The 13,157-nt window shown below is 40.5% G+C and overlaps 1 protein-coding gene across 1 annotated transcript in view; it reads left to right on the top strand.

Annotated features, from left to right (window-relative positions):
• The window catches only part of NEK5 (NIMA related kinase 5), an 89,795-nt gene that overhangs the window by 63,141 nt on the left and 13,497 nt on the right, over positions 1-13,157 (top strand). The window contains 2 exon segments of the mRNA XM_032150944.2: positions 435-572; positions 11,373-11,490. Coding sequence (XP_032006835.2) covers positions 435-572; positions 11,373-11,490 — 256 coding nt within the window.

Below are 13,157 nucleotides of genomic sequence, written 5' to 3'. Positions count from 1 at the left end.
CTGGATGTTATCTTCACAGGTGGTAAAGATTTTTATTGCTTATTTCCTATGTTCTTGATAACATGGGCTGAGAGGGAGCTAAAATTTGTACATGTGCCATAAGTTGAAATATGTAAGTATATCACTGAAATGAGCAATTATGTGTATAAATTGAGTTTCCCCTCAATTGTCTTATTAAGTTATAAATCAATTTAAAATAGGCAAATAGAATAAAAATTTTTATCACACCAAAAAAGCCAGTTTACAAAGCAATGAATGACTCTTCCCCTCATCAGCTATGTGACAAGAAGTCACTAAACTTTTCTATATCTCAGCTTCTTTATTAATAAAATGAGAGGTGGGATTAGGTTACCTCCAAGGTTTTAACATTCTTTGATCTTATACAAATGCAAGTGAAGAAGCATTTTTATTTTTAATAACACTTTCCTCTTCAGATGGCCAAGTTATTGTGATTGAAGGCATTCCAGAAAACAGGAAACAGTGGCGGCATGAAGCTCCAGGAACTTTAATGAGTGTTTTGGCAGCAGCACATCTAACGAGTAGCTCATTTTCTGCCGATGAAGGAGAATTTGGTATGTAGTTTATTTTTAACAACATAATCAGTCCCCAGAGGAATTTTGTCAAGATTTGCGAATGCCGAAAGGGGATAAAAATACCTTCAGCTGGGAGAGAGAATTGGGAGGGTGTCTAGCCTTTTCAGAAGCTGATTTGCTTTGTCCAATCCTATTCCAAATGCTACTAACAAAAGCCATGAGCTTTCCAGGAGAGTGGTGTAATTTTCTTTAATGCAATCAGCTGACAACTGGTGAAAAGTTTAAGTAGGGCTAGTGGCTTTGTAGCTGATGATCTAGTATTGTTTTGCTCTACCTGAGTCAGTTTATTTCTGATAGCTATTCAGTGGACTCAAATTACTATCCCATGGACAATAAAAATACACCATAATATCATTTGTTTTTTTCCTCCAATTTTTAGCAAGATTCTGCTTTTGTTTACTTTAAGGCAGGAGTCCCCAACCCTTGGGCCACAGACCAGTACCAGTCTGTGGCCTGTTAGGAACCAGGCCACACAGCAGGAGGTGAGTGGTGGGCCAGGTGAGCATTACTGCCTGAGCTCTGCCTCCTGTCAGATCAGCAGCTGCATTCAGTTCTCATAGGAGCATGAACCCTACTGTGAACTGTGCATGTGAGAGATCTACCCTGTGTGCTCCTTATGAGAATCTAATGCCTGATGATCTGAGGTCCCCGAAACCACCCTCCTTCCCTGCCCCCATGGAAAAATTGTCTTCCATGAAACTGGTCCCTGGTGCCAAAAAGGTTGAGGACTGCTGCTTTAAGGGAAGCCAACCATCATTTTCTAAAATTTGAGGGGCCTGGGTGTAATGGCTCACACCTGTAATTCCAGGACTTTGGGAGGCCGAGGCAGGAGGATCTCTTGAGGCTAGGAGTTAGAGGATGCTGTGAACTATGATCACTGCTCTCCAGCCTGGCTGACAGAGCAAGAACTTGTCTCTAAAAATAAAAAATAAAGTTTGAGGGAAATCACATCATAATGAGGGTTTGGTCTTATATCAGGTATTCAAGTGTGAAGTGCTACAAGAAAAGCTACTGCAGGCAAGCAGGGATCCCAGGAGCATCTGCATGTGTGTGAGGTCTGGGACCTGGTATTGTGGTGAAGTGAGGTTGAACAGCAAGTAGAAAAACTAAGGTACTAGATATTCTTGGAGGCCGATAAATGTTTACAAAGTTAGGCTGGGCGTGGTGGCTCATGCCTGTAATCCCAGCACTTTGGGAGGCCGAGGCAGGCGGATCACCTGAGGTCAGGAGTTCGAGACCAGCCTGGCCAAACCTCGTCTTTACTAAAAATACAAAAATTAGCTGGGCATGGTGGCAGGTGCCTGTAATCCCAGCCACTTGGGTGGTTGAGGCAGGAGAAACGCTTGAACCCGGGAGGCGGAGGTTGCAGTGAGCCGAGATGGCACCATTGCACTCCAGCCTGGGGGACAAGAGCAGGACTTTGTCTCAAAAAAAAAAAAAAGTTTACAAAGTTAATTATCACTACAAAAACATAGTAATTTTTAACTGTCAGTTGAGTCTCAACAATTAATGAATACACATTTTATGATATTTTGAAAGAGGCTTTCTAATGGAATTTTTTTTATGTGGAACAGGACATTTTACTAACACATCTAAATATCTTTGTTTCTCTGAAGTACGAAGCCAAAAGTTTAAGATTATAAACTCATAATTAGTCATTAATATCTTAGCATTATATGTTATATAGAAATGATTTAGATAATGAATACCTATCATTTAATTTAGCTTAGCAAAACTTGAGGACAAAAAGTTACCAAAACATTTGAAAAACCTTAAGTAAACACATTATAAAACCTAATTATTATTAAAACTTCTACCTGGCCAGGCTCATGCCTGTAATCCCAGCCCTTTGGGAGGCTGAGACAGGAGGATCACTTGAGCCCTGGAGTTCGAGGCTGCCATGAGCCATGATCATGCCACTGCACTCCAGTTAGTGTGATAGAGTGAGACTCCAACTCTAAACAAACAAACAAAAACCCTTATTTCATTACATTTATTTATTCCTTCTTAACAACTGCATTTGGAAATTTTCAGGAAACATTGAACAAATCTAGCCATCATCTTAAGTTATTTATTTATTAATCATTTCTACAGTTTGTGAATGTTAGGCAGTCACCACCAAAGCAAAAGCCCCAAGGTTAATACATGGACGTTTTGCTGATCAAATGACACTGCTGCTTTCATTAAACCAACAAACTAGTCTTATTTACCAAAAATTTACCCAAGTTATAAGAATTAAAAGGCATTTGAGTGCATTTCTACTTTTCTGATAAAATGTTTCATTTAAGCACTTACTTTTTCTTTAAGCCAATTAACTGTAGTGCTTTCATATATTTTGGTAGTGAAATATCAACCAAACACAAGTTCAGCTGACCTCTGCTTGCAAAATTGAGTAACAAGGACAAGGTGCAGTAGAAGGAAAGTGCCTTTATTTTTCAGCGCTAGCAATGGGGAGATGGTTCAGGCTCCTGCCTTAATAAAACCACTTCAGAATTCTCAGGCAAAATGCTAGGGCTTAAGAAGGGGAAGTTTGGCGTGGAGGGCATGTGGGGCGAGATGGTACAAGTCTACGTGACTTGTTCCAATGACTTGAGTTATTGCCCCATCTGGTGAATGGGCTGGTACCATCTTGGGCTTGTCTGGGTTGTAAATTAGCTGCAGCCTTCAAGTTCCTGGTGGGGGAGAATTTCATAGGCATCTGGATTGTCTCAAGATTCAGTCTCTGGAACTTCTAAGCAAACATAATTAGATAAGCCAGCAATGCAAGGGAGTGCTTGGTGGAAAGAAAGTCAAGATTATTATTTCATTACTAAAAAGTTAAAACACAGGGCTGCAGGAGGAAAAAAAAATTAAAAATAGGGCACTCAGTTACAAAATCACATACACATGATACATATAAACATACACACAGAAGCAGGTTTTATAGCTTCATAAGGCTTTCATTTGCCAGTTTTCAAATAATTTTTCCTCCAACTTTATTTTTTATTTTATTTATTTATTTTTGAGACGGAGTCTTTGTCACCCAGGTTGGAGTTTCAGCTCACTGCACCCTGTACCTCCCAGGTTCAAGCGATTCTCCTGCCTCAGCCTCTGGAGCAGCTGGGATTACAGGCACGTGCCACTATGCCCAGCTAATTTTTGTATTTTTAGTACAGACAGGGTTTCACCATGTTGGCCAGGCTGGTTTCGAACTCCTGACCTCAAGGGATCCACCTGCCTCAGCCTCCCAAAGTGCTGGGATTACAGGCGTGAGCCACTGCACCCAGCCTGAGCCACTACATCCTCCAACTTTAGACTGTCAGTCTCTTGATTACCTGTTCCATTGCCCTAAACAATTGTTAGCAAGCCAACCCTAAATTTGTACTTCTGAAAGGATGACTCTTAAGGGCACAGAACTTAGATCTAAACACTATTGTTTGCTGAAAAAAAAAGGGCACAGTCAAGGTTTAGTCAAGACAAGATTGCCAGGAAAGGTGTCTGGAACAAAGTTAAGGTTTGTTATGTGAACTTTAAACCAATGCTTTTCTCATCTTAAAAATTTCTGGTGGCTTGGGTGTAGGGGGAGGCCTTACAAATGAAGATTTCCTTTATAGATATAAATTTTTTTTTTCTACAAAGAGTTTTAAAACAGGGCCTAATATTTAATATGTGAAAAGCAGGCAAAACTGGAAGGCAGTGCATCTAAATCTTTCAAAACAAGGATCTCACTTCTATATTCAATCCTGGGTCCCCCACAAAGAGGGAAACACCATGAGACTGTGCTGCTTGCTGCAGATACATTCCCCTGAGGCTGGTGGGTAACCTAATGCCAGTCAAGCTACTCTGTGAGCAGCCCATCCCCAACAGGAGTCTTATACCTTGGTGGTGAGTGTTCCCATAACCTCCAAGTGTTCAAACCTGTCTTTTAATCTAAATGCACAAAGAAGTAAGTAGCCCCATCCAGTAACAACCATGCACTGTGTGTACCCGAAATATCTGAGATAGGTCTCAATTTAGAAAGTTTATTTTGCCAAGGTTACAAATGCGTCTGTGACACAGCCTCAGGAGGTCCTGACGACATGTGTCCAAGGTGGTCAGGATACAATTTGCTTTTATACATTTTAGGGAGCCATGAAACATCAATTACTATGTGTGTAAATTGTACATTGGTTCGGTCCAGCAAAGAGGGGGGGTCCAGGAAAGCAGGGCGGGGGCGGGGTAGGGGGAGGGCTTCCAGGTCATAGGTAGATAAGAGACAAAAGTTTGCATTCTTTTGAGTCCTTGATCAGCCTTTCACTGAATACACAATTTAGTCTGGCTCAGTGAATCTGCATTTTTACATAAACAATAGGGCAGAAGCAATCAGATATGCATTTTTCTCAGGTGAGCAGAGGGATGACTTTCTGTCCTGCACCTGTGAAGATCAGCTATCAGTTGACATTGCCAGGGTGAAATTCAACAGAACTGTTTTAGGGTAAAGATACTGAGGCCTACAAGGAACTTCCTTGTGGGCAAATTGTGAGGGAGGTATGTAGCTTTTTTATAATTGTAGCTATCTTATTTACAAATAAAATGGGAAGCAGGTTTGCCTGACGTAGTTTTCAGCTTTTCTCTTGTCTTAGTGATAAATTGGTCCCGAGATTTATTTTCCTTTCACAGCTGCAGCCGCTGTCAGCCACTTCCAAAACTACAGCTTTTATCAGTGACTTGTCAGCCACTGCACACACAAAAATCAATTCTCTCTCACAGTACAATGTAATCCCTGGTACCCCAAAGTCAGATTGATCAAGTAACTTACTGCAAAAGACAGTAGAGCTTCAGATCTGAGAGGAACCTGCCTGTGACTCTTTGTACTCCACTAGGAAACAGACCAACCTAAGGAGGGATGAGTGACACCTTTTCTGCATTCCTTGAGGGATCTTAGAGTCATTAGAAGTCTCCTGCAGATTCCTTCATGTGTTACTGAAAATGGCAAAAGGAAGGAGGAGCAGAAGTGGAAGGAAATAGAAGAATAAGTCATATAGGAGCCAATATGGGGAGGTTTTTAAGCTACCTAAAAGGCCAGTGAGAAGTTGTACATTTTTCTCAGCAGAAGTCATGCCAAAAAGATAGGAAGCAACTGAAAAAAAAATTCTGGAAACAGCATCCAGAAGAAGAAAAAGCAGAAAAGGCCTTTAAAAAATGTTTAGAGCCTAAATATTAAAAGTTTAATATTTAGGCTCTAAACATAAAAAAAAAAAAAAAAAAAAAAAAAAAAAGCCTCTGCCTTATAATTCTTTGTGGTATGATTAAAAAACAAACACTAGGGCCAGGCACGGTGGCTCACACCTGTAATCCCAGCACTTTGGGAGGCCGAGGCAGGTGGATCGGGAGGTCAGGAGTTCGAGACCAGCCTGACCAACATAGTGAAACCCTGTCTCTACTAAAAATACAAAAATTTGCCAGGTGTGGTGGCCCATGCTTGTAATCCCAGCTACTCAGGAGGCTGAGGCAGGAGAATCGCTTGAACCCGGGAGACAGAGGTTGCAGTGAGCCGAGATTGCGCCACTGCACTCCAGTCTGGGCGACAGAATGAGACTCCATCTCAAAACAAAACAAAAAAAACCCCAACCAAACAAATAAAAACAAAACTTTCCAAATCTCTTATTGGATTTCAACCAGAACAAAAATAAAATAGGTGTCCCATTCAGTTTGTCTGGTTCTGAAACTAGCTCTTTTTTCCCCAATTGTGCCCACAAAATGAATTAATTTAGACATTTGAAAGGATCTCATTTTGGCTGCTGCTGCTTTTGACCATCCTGGGTTAGGTGGGTTCTGTTTCCTAGATATTTACAAGAGGACACCCCATAAATGTTATACATAAGTCCGGCTGGTGTTTTACTAACTGGAATTGGTCACAAATGAAAAACCAACCTACAATCTCAAACAATAGAAAACAGCTGCAATCCTAAAAGCACACTATGTAGAAAGAGACCACTGGTGCCACCCTGTCAATCCTTTGATTCAAACTTTGTCTCTTCAGGCAGAGATGAAAAACCTTGACCCCAGCCTTCTGCTGTGAAACAGAGGAAGAAAAAAGGCAATTTTCTGCAGAGCTCTTTACCCGAATCTCCTGTCCAAAAGACAGAGACCAAAGCCCTTCCTAAGAGAGAATTTGAAAAGTGTCCCAAATAAAGTCTAGACTTTCCACCAGAGTAGGAGGGCTGAATTCAGGAGAACTCACCTGAAGCACCTGATAGGACTTTTTATTTTTTAAAAAATTGTGTGGGTACATAATAGGTGTATATATTTATGGGGTACGTTTTGATACAGGTATGCAATATGAAACAAGCACATCATGAAGAATGAGGTATCCATCCCCTCAAGAATTTATCTGTTGAGTTGCAGACAATCCAGTTATACTCTAAAATGTACAGTTAAGTTTTAATTAACTATAGTCACCCTGTTGTGATAGCAAATAGTAAGTCTAATTTATTCTATTTTTTTGTACCCATTAACCATCCTTACCTCTCCCCTATTCCCCCACTACTCTTTTCAGTTTCTGGTAACTATTCTATTCTCTATGTCATGAGGTCAATTGTTTTGATTTTTAGGTGCCACAGATAAGTGGGAACATGTGATGTATGTCTTTCTGTGCCTGGCTTATTTCACTTAATACAATGATCTCCAGTTCCATCCATGTTGCAAATGACTGGATCTCATTCTTTTTTATGGTCGAATAGTACTCCACTGTGTATATGCACCACATTTTCTTTATCCGTTCATCGGTTGATGGACACTTAGGTTGCTTTAAAATCTTAGCTATTGTAGTGCTGCAACAAACATAGGAGTGCAGCTATCTCTTTGATATACTGCTTTCCTTTCTTTTGAGTATATACCCATCAGTGGGACTGCTGAATCATGTGGTAGCTCTATTTTTAGTTTGTTTGGGAACCTCCAAACTGTTCTCCATAGTAGTTATACTAATTTACATTCCTACCCATAGCGTACAAGGGTTCTGATATGCTTTGGATCTGTGTCTCCATCTAAATCTCATGTTGAAATGTTACCTCCAGTGCTGGAGGTGGGATCTGGTGGGAGGTGATTGGATCATGGGGGTGGTTTCTCATGGTTTAGCACCATCCCTCTAGTGCTGTTCTTGTGATAAAGTTCTCATGAAATCTGGTTATTTACAACTGTGTGGCACCCCCACCCCCTTCCTTTTGCTCTGGTCATGTGAGACATGCCTGTTTCCCCTTTGCCTTCTGCCATGATTATAAGTTTCTGGAGGCCTCCCCAGAAGCTGAGCAGATGGCCAGCATCATGTTTTCTCTACAGCCTGTGGAACTGAGAGCCAATTAAACCTATTTTCTCTTTAAAATACCCAGGCTCTAGCAGTTTGAAATTGGACTAATACAGAAAATTGGTACTGAGAATGGGGCATTGCTATAAAGATATCCTGAAAATGTGGAAGCAGCTTTGGAACTGGGTAACAGGCGGAGATTGGAATAGTTTGGCGGGCTCGGAAGAATACAGGAAGATGAGGGAAAGTTTGGAACTTCCTAGAGACTTGTTAAATTGTGACCAAAACACTGATGGTGATATGGACAATGAAGTCCAGGTTGAGGAGGTCTCAGATGGAAATGAGGAACTTATCGGGCACTGGAATAAAGGTCACTTTTGTTATGCTTTAGCAAAGAGGTTGGATAGTGCCCCTTCCCTAGGGATTTGTGGAACTGTTAACTTGAGAGAGATGATTTAGGGTATCTGGTGAAATAAATTTCTAAGCAGCAAAGTGTTCAAGATGTGGCCTGGCTGCTTCTAATAGCCTATGTATGCTCATATGTGTGAGCAAAGAAATGATCTGAAACTAGAACTTATATTTAAAAGGGAAGCAGAGGCTGGGTGTGGTGGCTCATGCCTGTAATCCCAGCACTTTGGGAGGCCAAGGTGGGCCGATCACCTGAGGTCAGGAGTTTGAGACCAGCCTGGCCAACATGGCAAAACCCCATCTCTACTAAAAATACAAAAATTAGCTGGGCGTAGTGGTGTGCACCTGTACCCTCAGCTACTTGGGAGGCTGAGGTGGGAGGATCACCTGAACCTGAGAGGCAGAGGTTGCAGTGAGCCGAGATCGCGCCACTGCACTCCAGCCTGGACAACGGAGTGAGACTCTGTCTCAAAAAAAAAATGTAGAGGGTAAATTTATGTTATCTGTTTTTTACCATGTGATAAATACATATTTAGTCTCTGTTTCTAGTTCCTAGGACACAGCTCCTAAAGCCCTTGGAATCTTTGAAGTAGTAAGAGTGTCTTTTGCAGGCCAAGGAGATGACTGGTGGTTGGGGGCCCTTGATAGCTTCAGGATGGGGGCTGGTCATCAGAAGGACCAAGGCAGGATTAAGATTGGAACTTTCAGCCTCCTTCCCCTATCTCCAGGGGGACAGAGGGGCCGGAGACTGAGTTCAATCACCAATGGCCAATGATTTGACCAACCATTCCCATGTAATGAAACCTCTATAAAAACCCCTATATGGCAGAGTTTGGAGAGCTTCTGGGTTGGTGTGCACATCATATGGTGGGAAGGTGGTATACCACAAACTCCACAGGGACAGAAGCCCCTGTGCTTTGGACCCTTTGCCCAATGTACCTTTGCATCTGGCTTTTCATTTGTGTTTTTAATAATAAACTAGTGATAGTATTTTCTAGGGTTCTGTGAACCATCCTAGTAGACTATTAACCTGAGGAGGAGTTGTGAAAATCCCCGATCATGTAGCCAATGCAGACAGAAGTGTGGGTAACTTGGAGACTTGCTACTTGAGACTGGCCTCTGAAGTGAGAACAGTCTTCTGAGACTGAGCCCTTCTTTAACCTTTAACCCTTGGAGTTCTGTGTAGTTAGTGCTGGAATTGAATTTAATTGTAGGACACCCAGTTGGTGTCAGAGAATTGGTTGATGTGAGTGAAGCAGCATTGTTGTCTGGGATAAATACCCGAAATTCATTGTCTCACGGCCATGGAAAACTAGGACGCAGACAGACCCCTGAGTGAGGTTAAAAGCAGACGTTTACTAGGTGAAAGAAAGAGAAAAGCTCTCTGCTAGAGAGAGGAGCCCTGGAGAACATGGGTTGCTGCTTCCACCGTGAAATGTGTTTTTATAGATGAGTTTGAGGGGGCAATGTCTGATTTACATAGGGCATGAAAGATTAGTTGAACCAGGTGTACCATTTACACAGCATTTGAAGAAGCTGGCCACCCTACCCTAATCTTTTATTATGCAAATGGGTTCTTTACCTGGCTGGTGCCATGTTGCCTGGTTTTTCACTGTACATGTGGTGACAAAGAAAAGGGAAGATGTAGCCTCCATGTTGAACATATCTGGCTTTAAGGTAGCCCTTTTCCACTGGCACAACTGCCAGCATTCACCCATGCAAGCTTCCAACTTGCTTATCTATGTCTGCTCTTTGTTAGAAAAGAAATGATTTGGGGGCTGCTTTTTGTTAAAAGAGAAATTCTGCTGAGGACTCTGTTGCCCTTACTATCAGTCTAAATAATTTCTTTTTATCTCCTGTATATGGGGGAAAAAATCTGGACATATTTAGTGTCAAGTGTTGTGAGTGAAAACAGTTCAGATACAGAAAAAATAAAATTAAATTAAAATTTAAAATGGACATCAGGGACTCAAAAAGTAATTCAGGAGTCCCTGATTGTCTCATGAATTGTTTCATTATGGTGTTTTTGTTTGAATCAGGATCCAAAAAAGTTTGATATGTCCAAAAAAAATAATTCATAGGAGGAGTTAGACTGGATATGAAGAATTTTAGTTATATTGTATCCAGTTTATTTCACTTATATTTTTCTTATGAATGTGCAAGAGTGATATAGGATTAAGAATGTATACTGAGAAGAGTCTAAAAGCATTCTTATACTAATTTATAAAATATAAATCAATGATTTATATTTAGGGAATATAAATTCTAAAGGCTAAGAAAACATGTCATTTCATTGGGAACATTTTATTTGTGATTGATGTATGAAATAAAAGCACATCTTATAATTGTAGAATCTTAGAGTAGTTGAGGAGGTGCTGCATTGCTATAAAGAAATGAAATACTGATCAGCCTCACCAACGTGGTGAAACCCCATCTCTACTAAAAATACCAAAATTAGCTAGGCGTGGTGGCATGTGCCTGTAATCCCAGCTACTCAGGAGGCTTAGGCAGGAGAATTGCTTGAACCTGGGAGGCGGAGGTTGCGGTGAGCTGAGATCGTGCCATTGCACTCCAGCCTGGGAGACAAAGCCAGACTCTGTCTCAAAAAAAAAAAAAAAAAAAGAAAAAAAGAAATGAAATATTGTGTTGTGCTATCTTCAGTCTAGTCCTTTTCCCAAGAGGAAAAAAAAAGCACATTTTAAGTAAAAAAAAAAAAAGATGAAGGTGTGTGTGTGCTTCGGGTTTTCCCTACAGGCATTCATGATGAAGCCTAACCATGGTGCGAGACTCAGGTTATAGAAACAGTGGAGAATAAGAGTGGTCCAACTGTGGTAAATCTTTTTTTTACAGAAAGATTTTCTTAATTTTTCTAATACAATGAAAGCATCTACCCCAAAAGTGGAGGTGTTTTGTCTCTTCCTCTCTGATCCTTATTCCTGCCACTTTTTCTTGTCTGGTTGTGTTATCATCCCTTTCTTATTCTCTGTTTTGATGGAAATGGCCAAAAGGTTTACCATTATGTTGATGTTCACTGTCAGGTTTTTGGTAATTGCCCCTCATTGGGTATATAGGCTGGGATGCTTTCTTATCTTTCTCTGTCATTTCTTTAGCAATGGGAACATTAAAACAATGGCTACCCAAAGAAGAAGATGAAGGAAAGGTAGAAATGGTCTCTGGCATTGAAGTAGATGAGGAACAACTAGAACCAAGATCTGATGATGATGATACGTAAGTAGATCATTTGCCAATACCTAAGTCAAGCACTGGTACAAAGTGAAAATGCTGCAGTTGAGACATTCAAAATAGCCAACTGAGACCTAGCTACAAAGATCAAGTTTTACAATGCACGGGTTTGGTTCTGGGCTCTTCATTCTTCTCCAATGGCATCATTTTCTACATTTGCATCAGTGATATTCTGTCTTAACTTCTATGGCTTCCATCGTACCTCCTGATAACTGGTGGGGCTAGTCCTCACACATTGTGCTAGTCTTAACAGCATTTTCTTCAAAATTAACTATCGTTGCCTGTTCCTCATCGTACACAGTATATCAAGCTTGTCCAAGCCACAGCCCAGGACAGCTTTGAATGTGGCCCAACACAAGTTTGTAAACTTTCTTAAAACATTATGAGATTTTTTTGCAATTTTTTTTTTTTTAGCTCATCAGCTGTCGTTAGTGTTAGTGTATTTTATGTGTGGCCCAAGACAATTCTTCCAGTGTGCCAGGGAAGCCAAAAGATTGGACACCCCCGTTGTACCTCTTTGCATTCTCTTGCAAAGTATGAGAAACATTGTTGGGATTTTGGTGGGAATGAGATTTTATTTATTGATTAAATTATGGGAATTGGCATATTTGGGATTATGAATCTTTTAAAATTATTATTGTTATTATTATTATTTGAGACAGTCTCACTCTGTTGACCAGGCTGGAGTGTGGTGGCGCAATCACAGCTCACTGCAGCCTCGAATTCCTGGGCTCAAGCAATCCTCCCACCTCAGCCTCCCAAGTAGCTGGAACCACAGGCACATGCCACTATGCCGAGCTAATCTTTTTTATTTTTTGTAGACATGAAGTCTTGTTATGTTGTGCAGGCTGGTCTTGAACTCCCAGCTTCAAGTTGTCCTCCCACCTTGGCCACCCAAAGTGCTGGGGTTACAGGTGTGAGCCACTGCACTTGGCCTAAAAATTATTTTTAAATGGCAAATAAAAATTTTATTAATATATACTTATGATATACAACATGATGTTTTGAAATATGTACACATTGTGGAATAGCTAAATCAAGCTAATAAATATATGCATTACCTCACATGCTTATCATTTATTTATGGTGAGAGCACTTAAAATCTACTCTCAGCAATTTTCAAGTATACAATAAATTGTTATTAACTGTAGTCACCATGCTGTACCATAGATCTTCTGAAATTATTCCACCTGTCTAAGTGAAATTTTCTACTCTTTGACCAACATCTCCTGGCTTTCCCTTCCACCTTCTCCCACCCCCAGCCCCTAGAAACCACCATTCTCCTCTCTGCTTCTATGAGTTTGATTGTTTTCGATTCCACATGTTAGTGAGCTCATACAGCATTTGTCTTTCTGTGTCTGGCTTATTTCACTTGGCAGAATGCCCTCTAGGTTCATTCGTGTTGTCACAAATGCCAGAATTTCCTTCTTTTTAAAGGCTGAATCGTATTCCATCCTGTATATATACCACATTTTCTTTATCCATTCATGCATTGATGTGATTATGAATCTTAACATCCATAAATATAGTATAGCTCTCTATGTCTCTCTTTTCTTTGTATTTTTAAGTATTTTTATAATTTTGTTTATGGCATAGGTACCACTTAATTTTGTTGTTGTTGGTATTTTAAATGGGTTTTTTTTGTATTTTAA

The sequence above is a fragment of the Hylobates moloch genome, unplaced genomic scaffold, assembly GCF_009828535.3.
Source record: "Hylobates moloch isolate HMO894 unplaced genomic scaffold, HMol_V3 SCAFFOLD_4, whole genome shotgun sequence".
NCBI classification, from domain to species: Eukaryota; Metazoa; Chordata; class Mammalia; order Primates; family Hylobatidae; genus Hylobates; species Hylobates moloch.
This window is presented reverse-complemented; position numbering and strand designations above follow the sequence as displayed.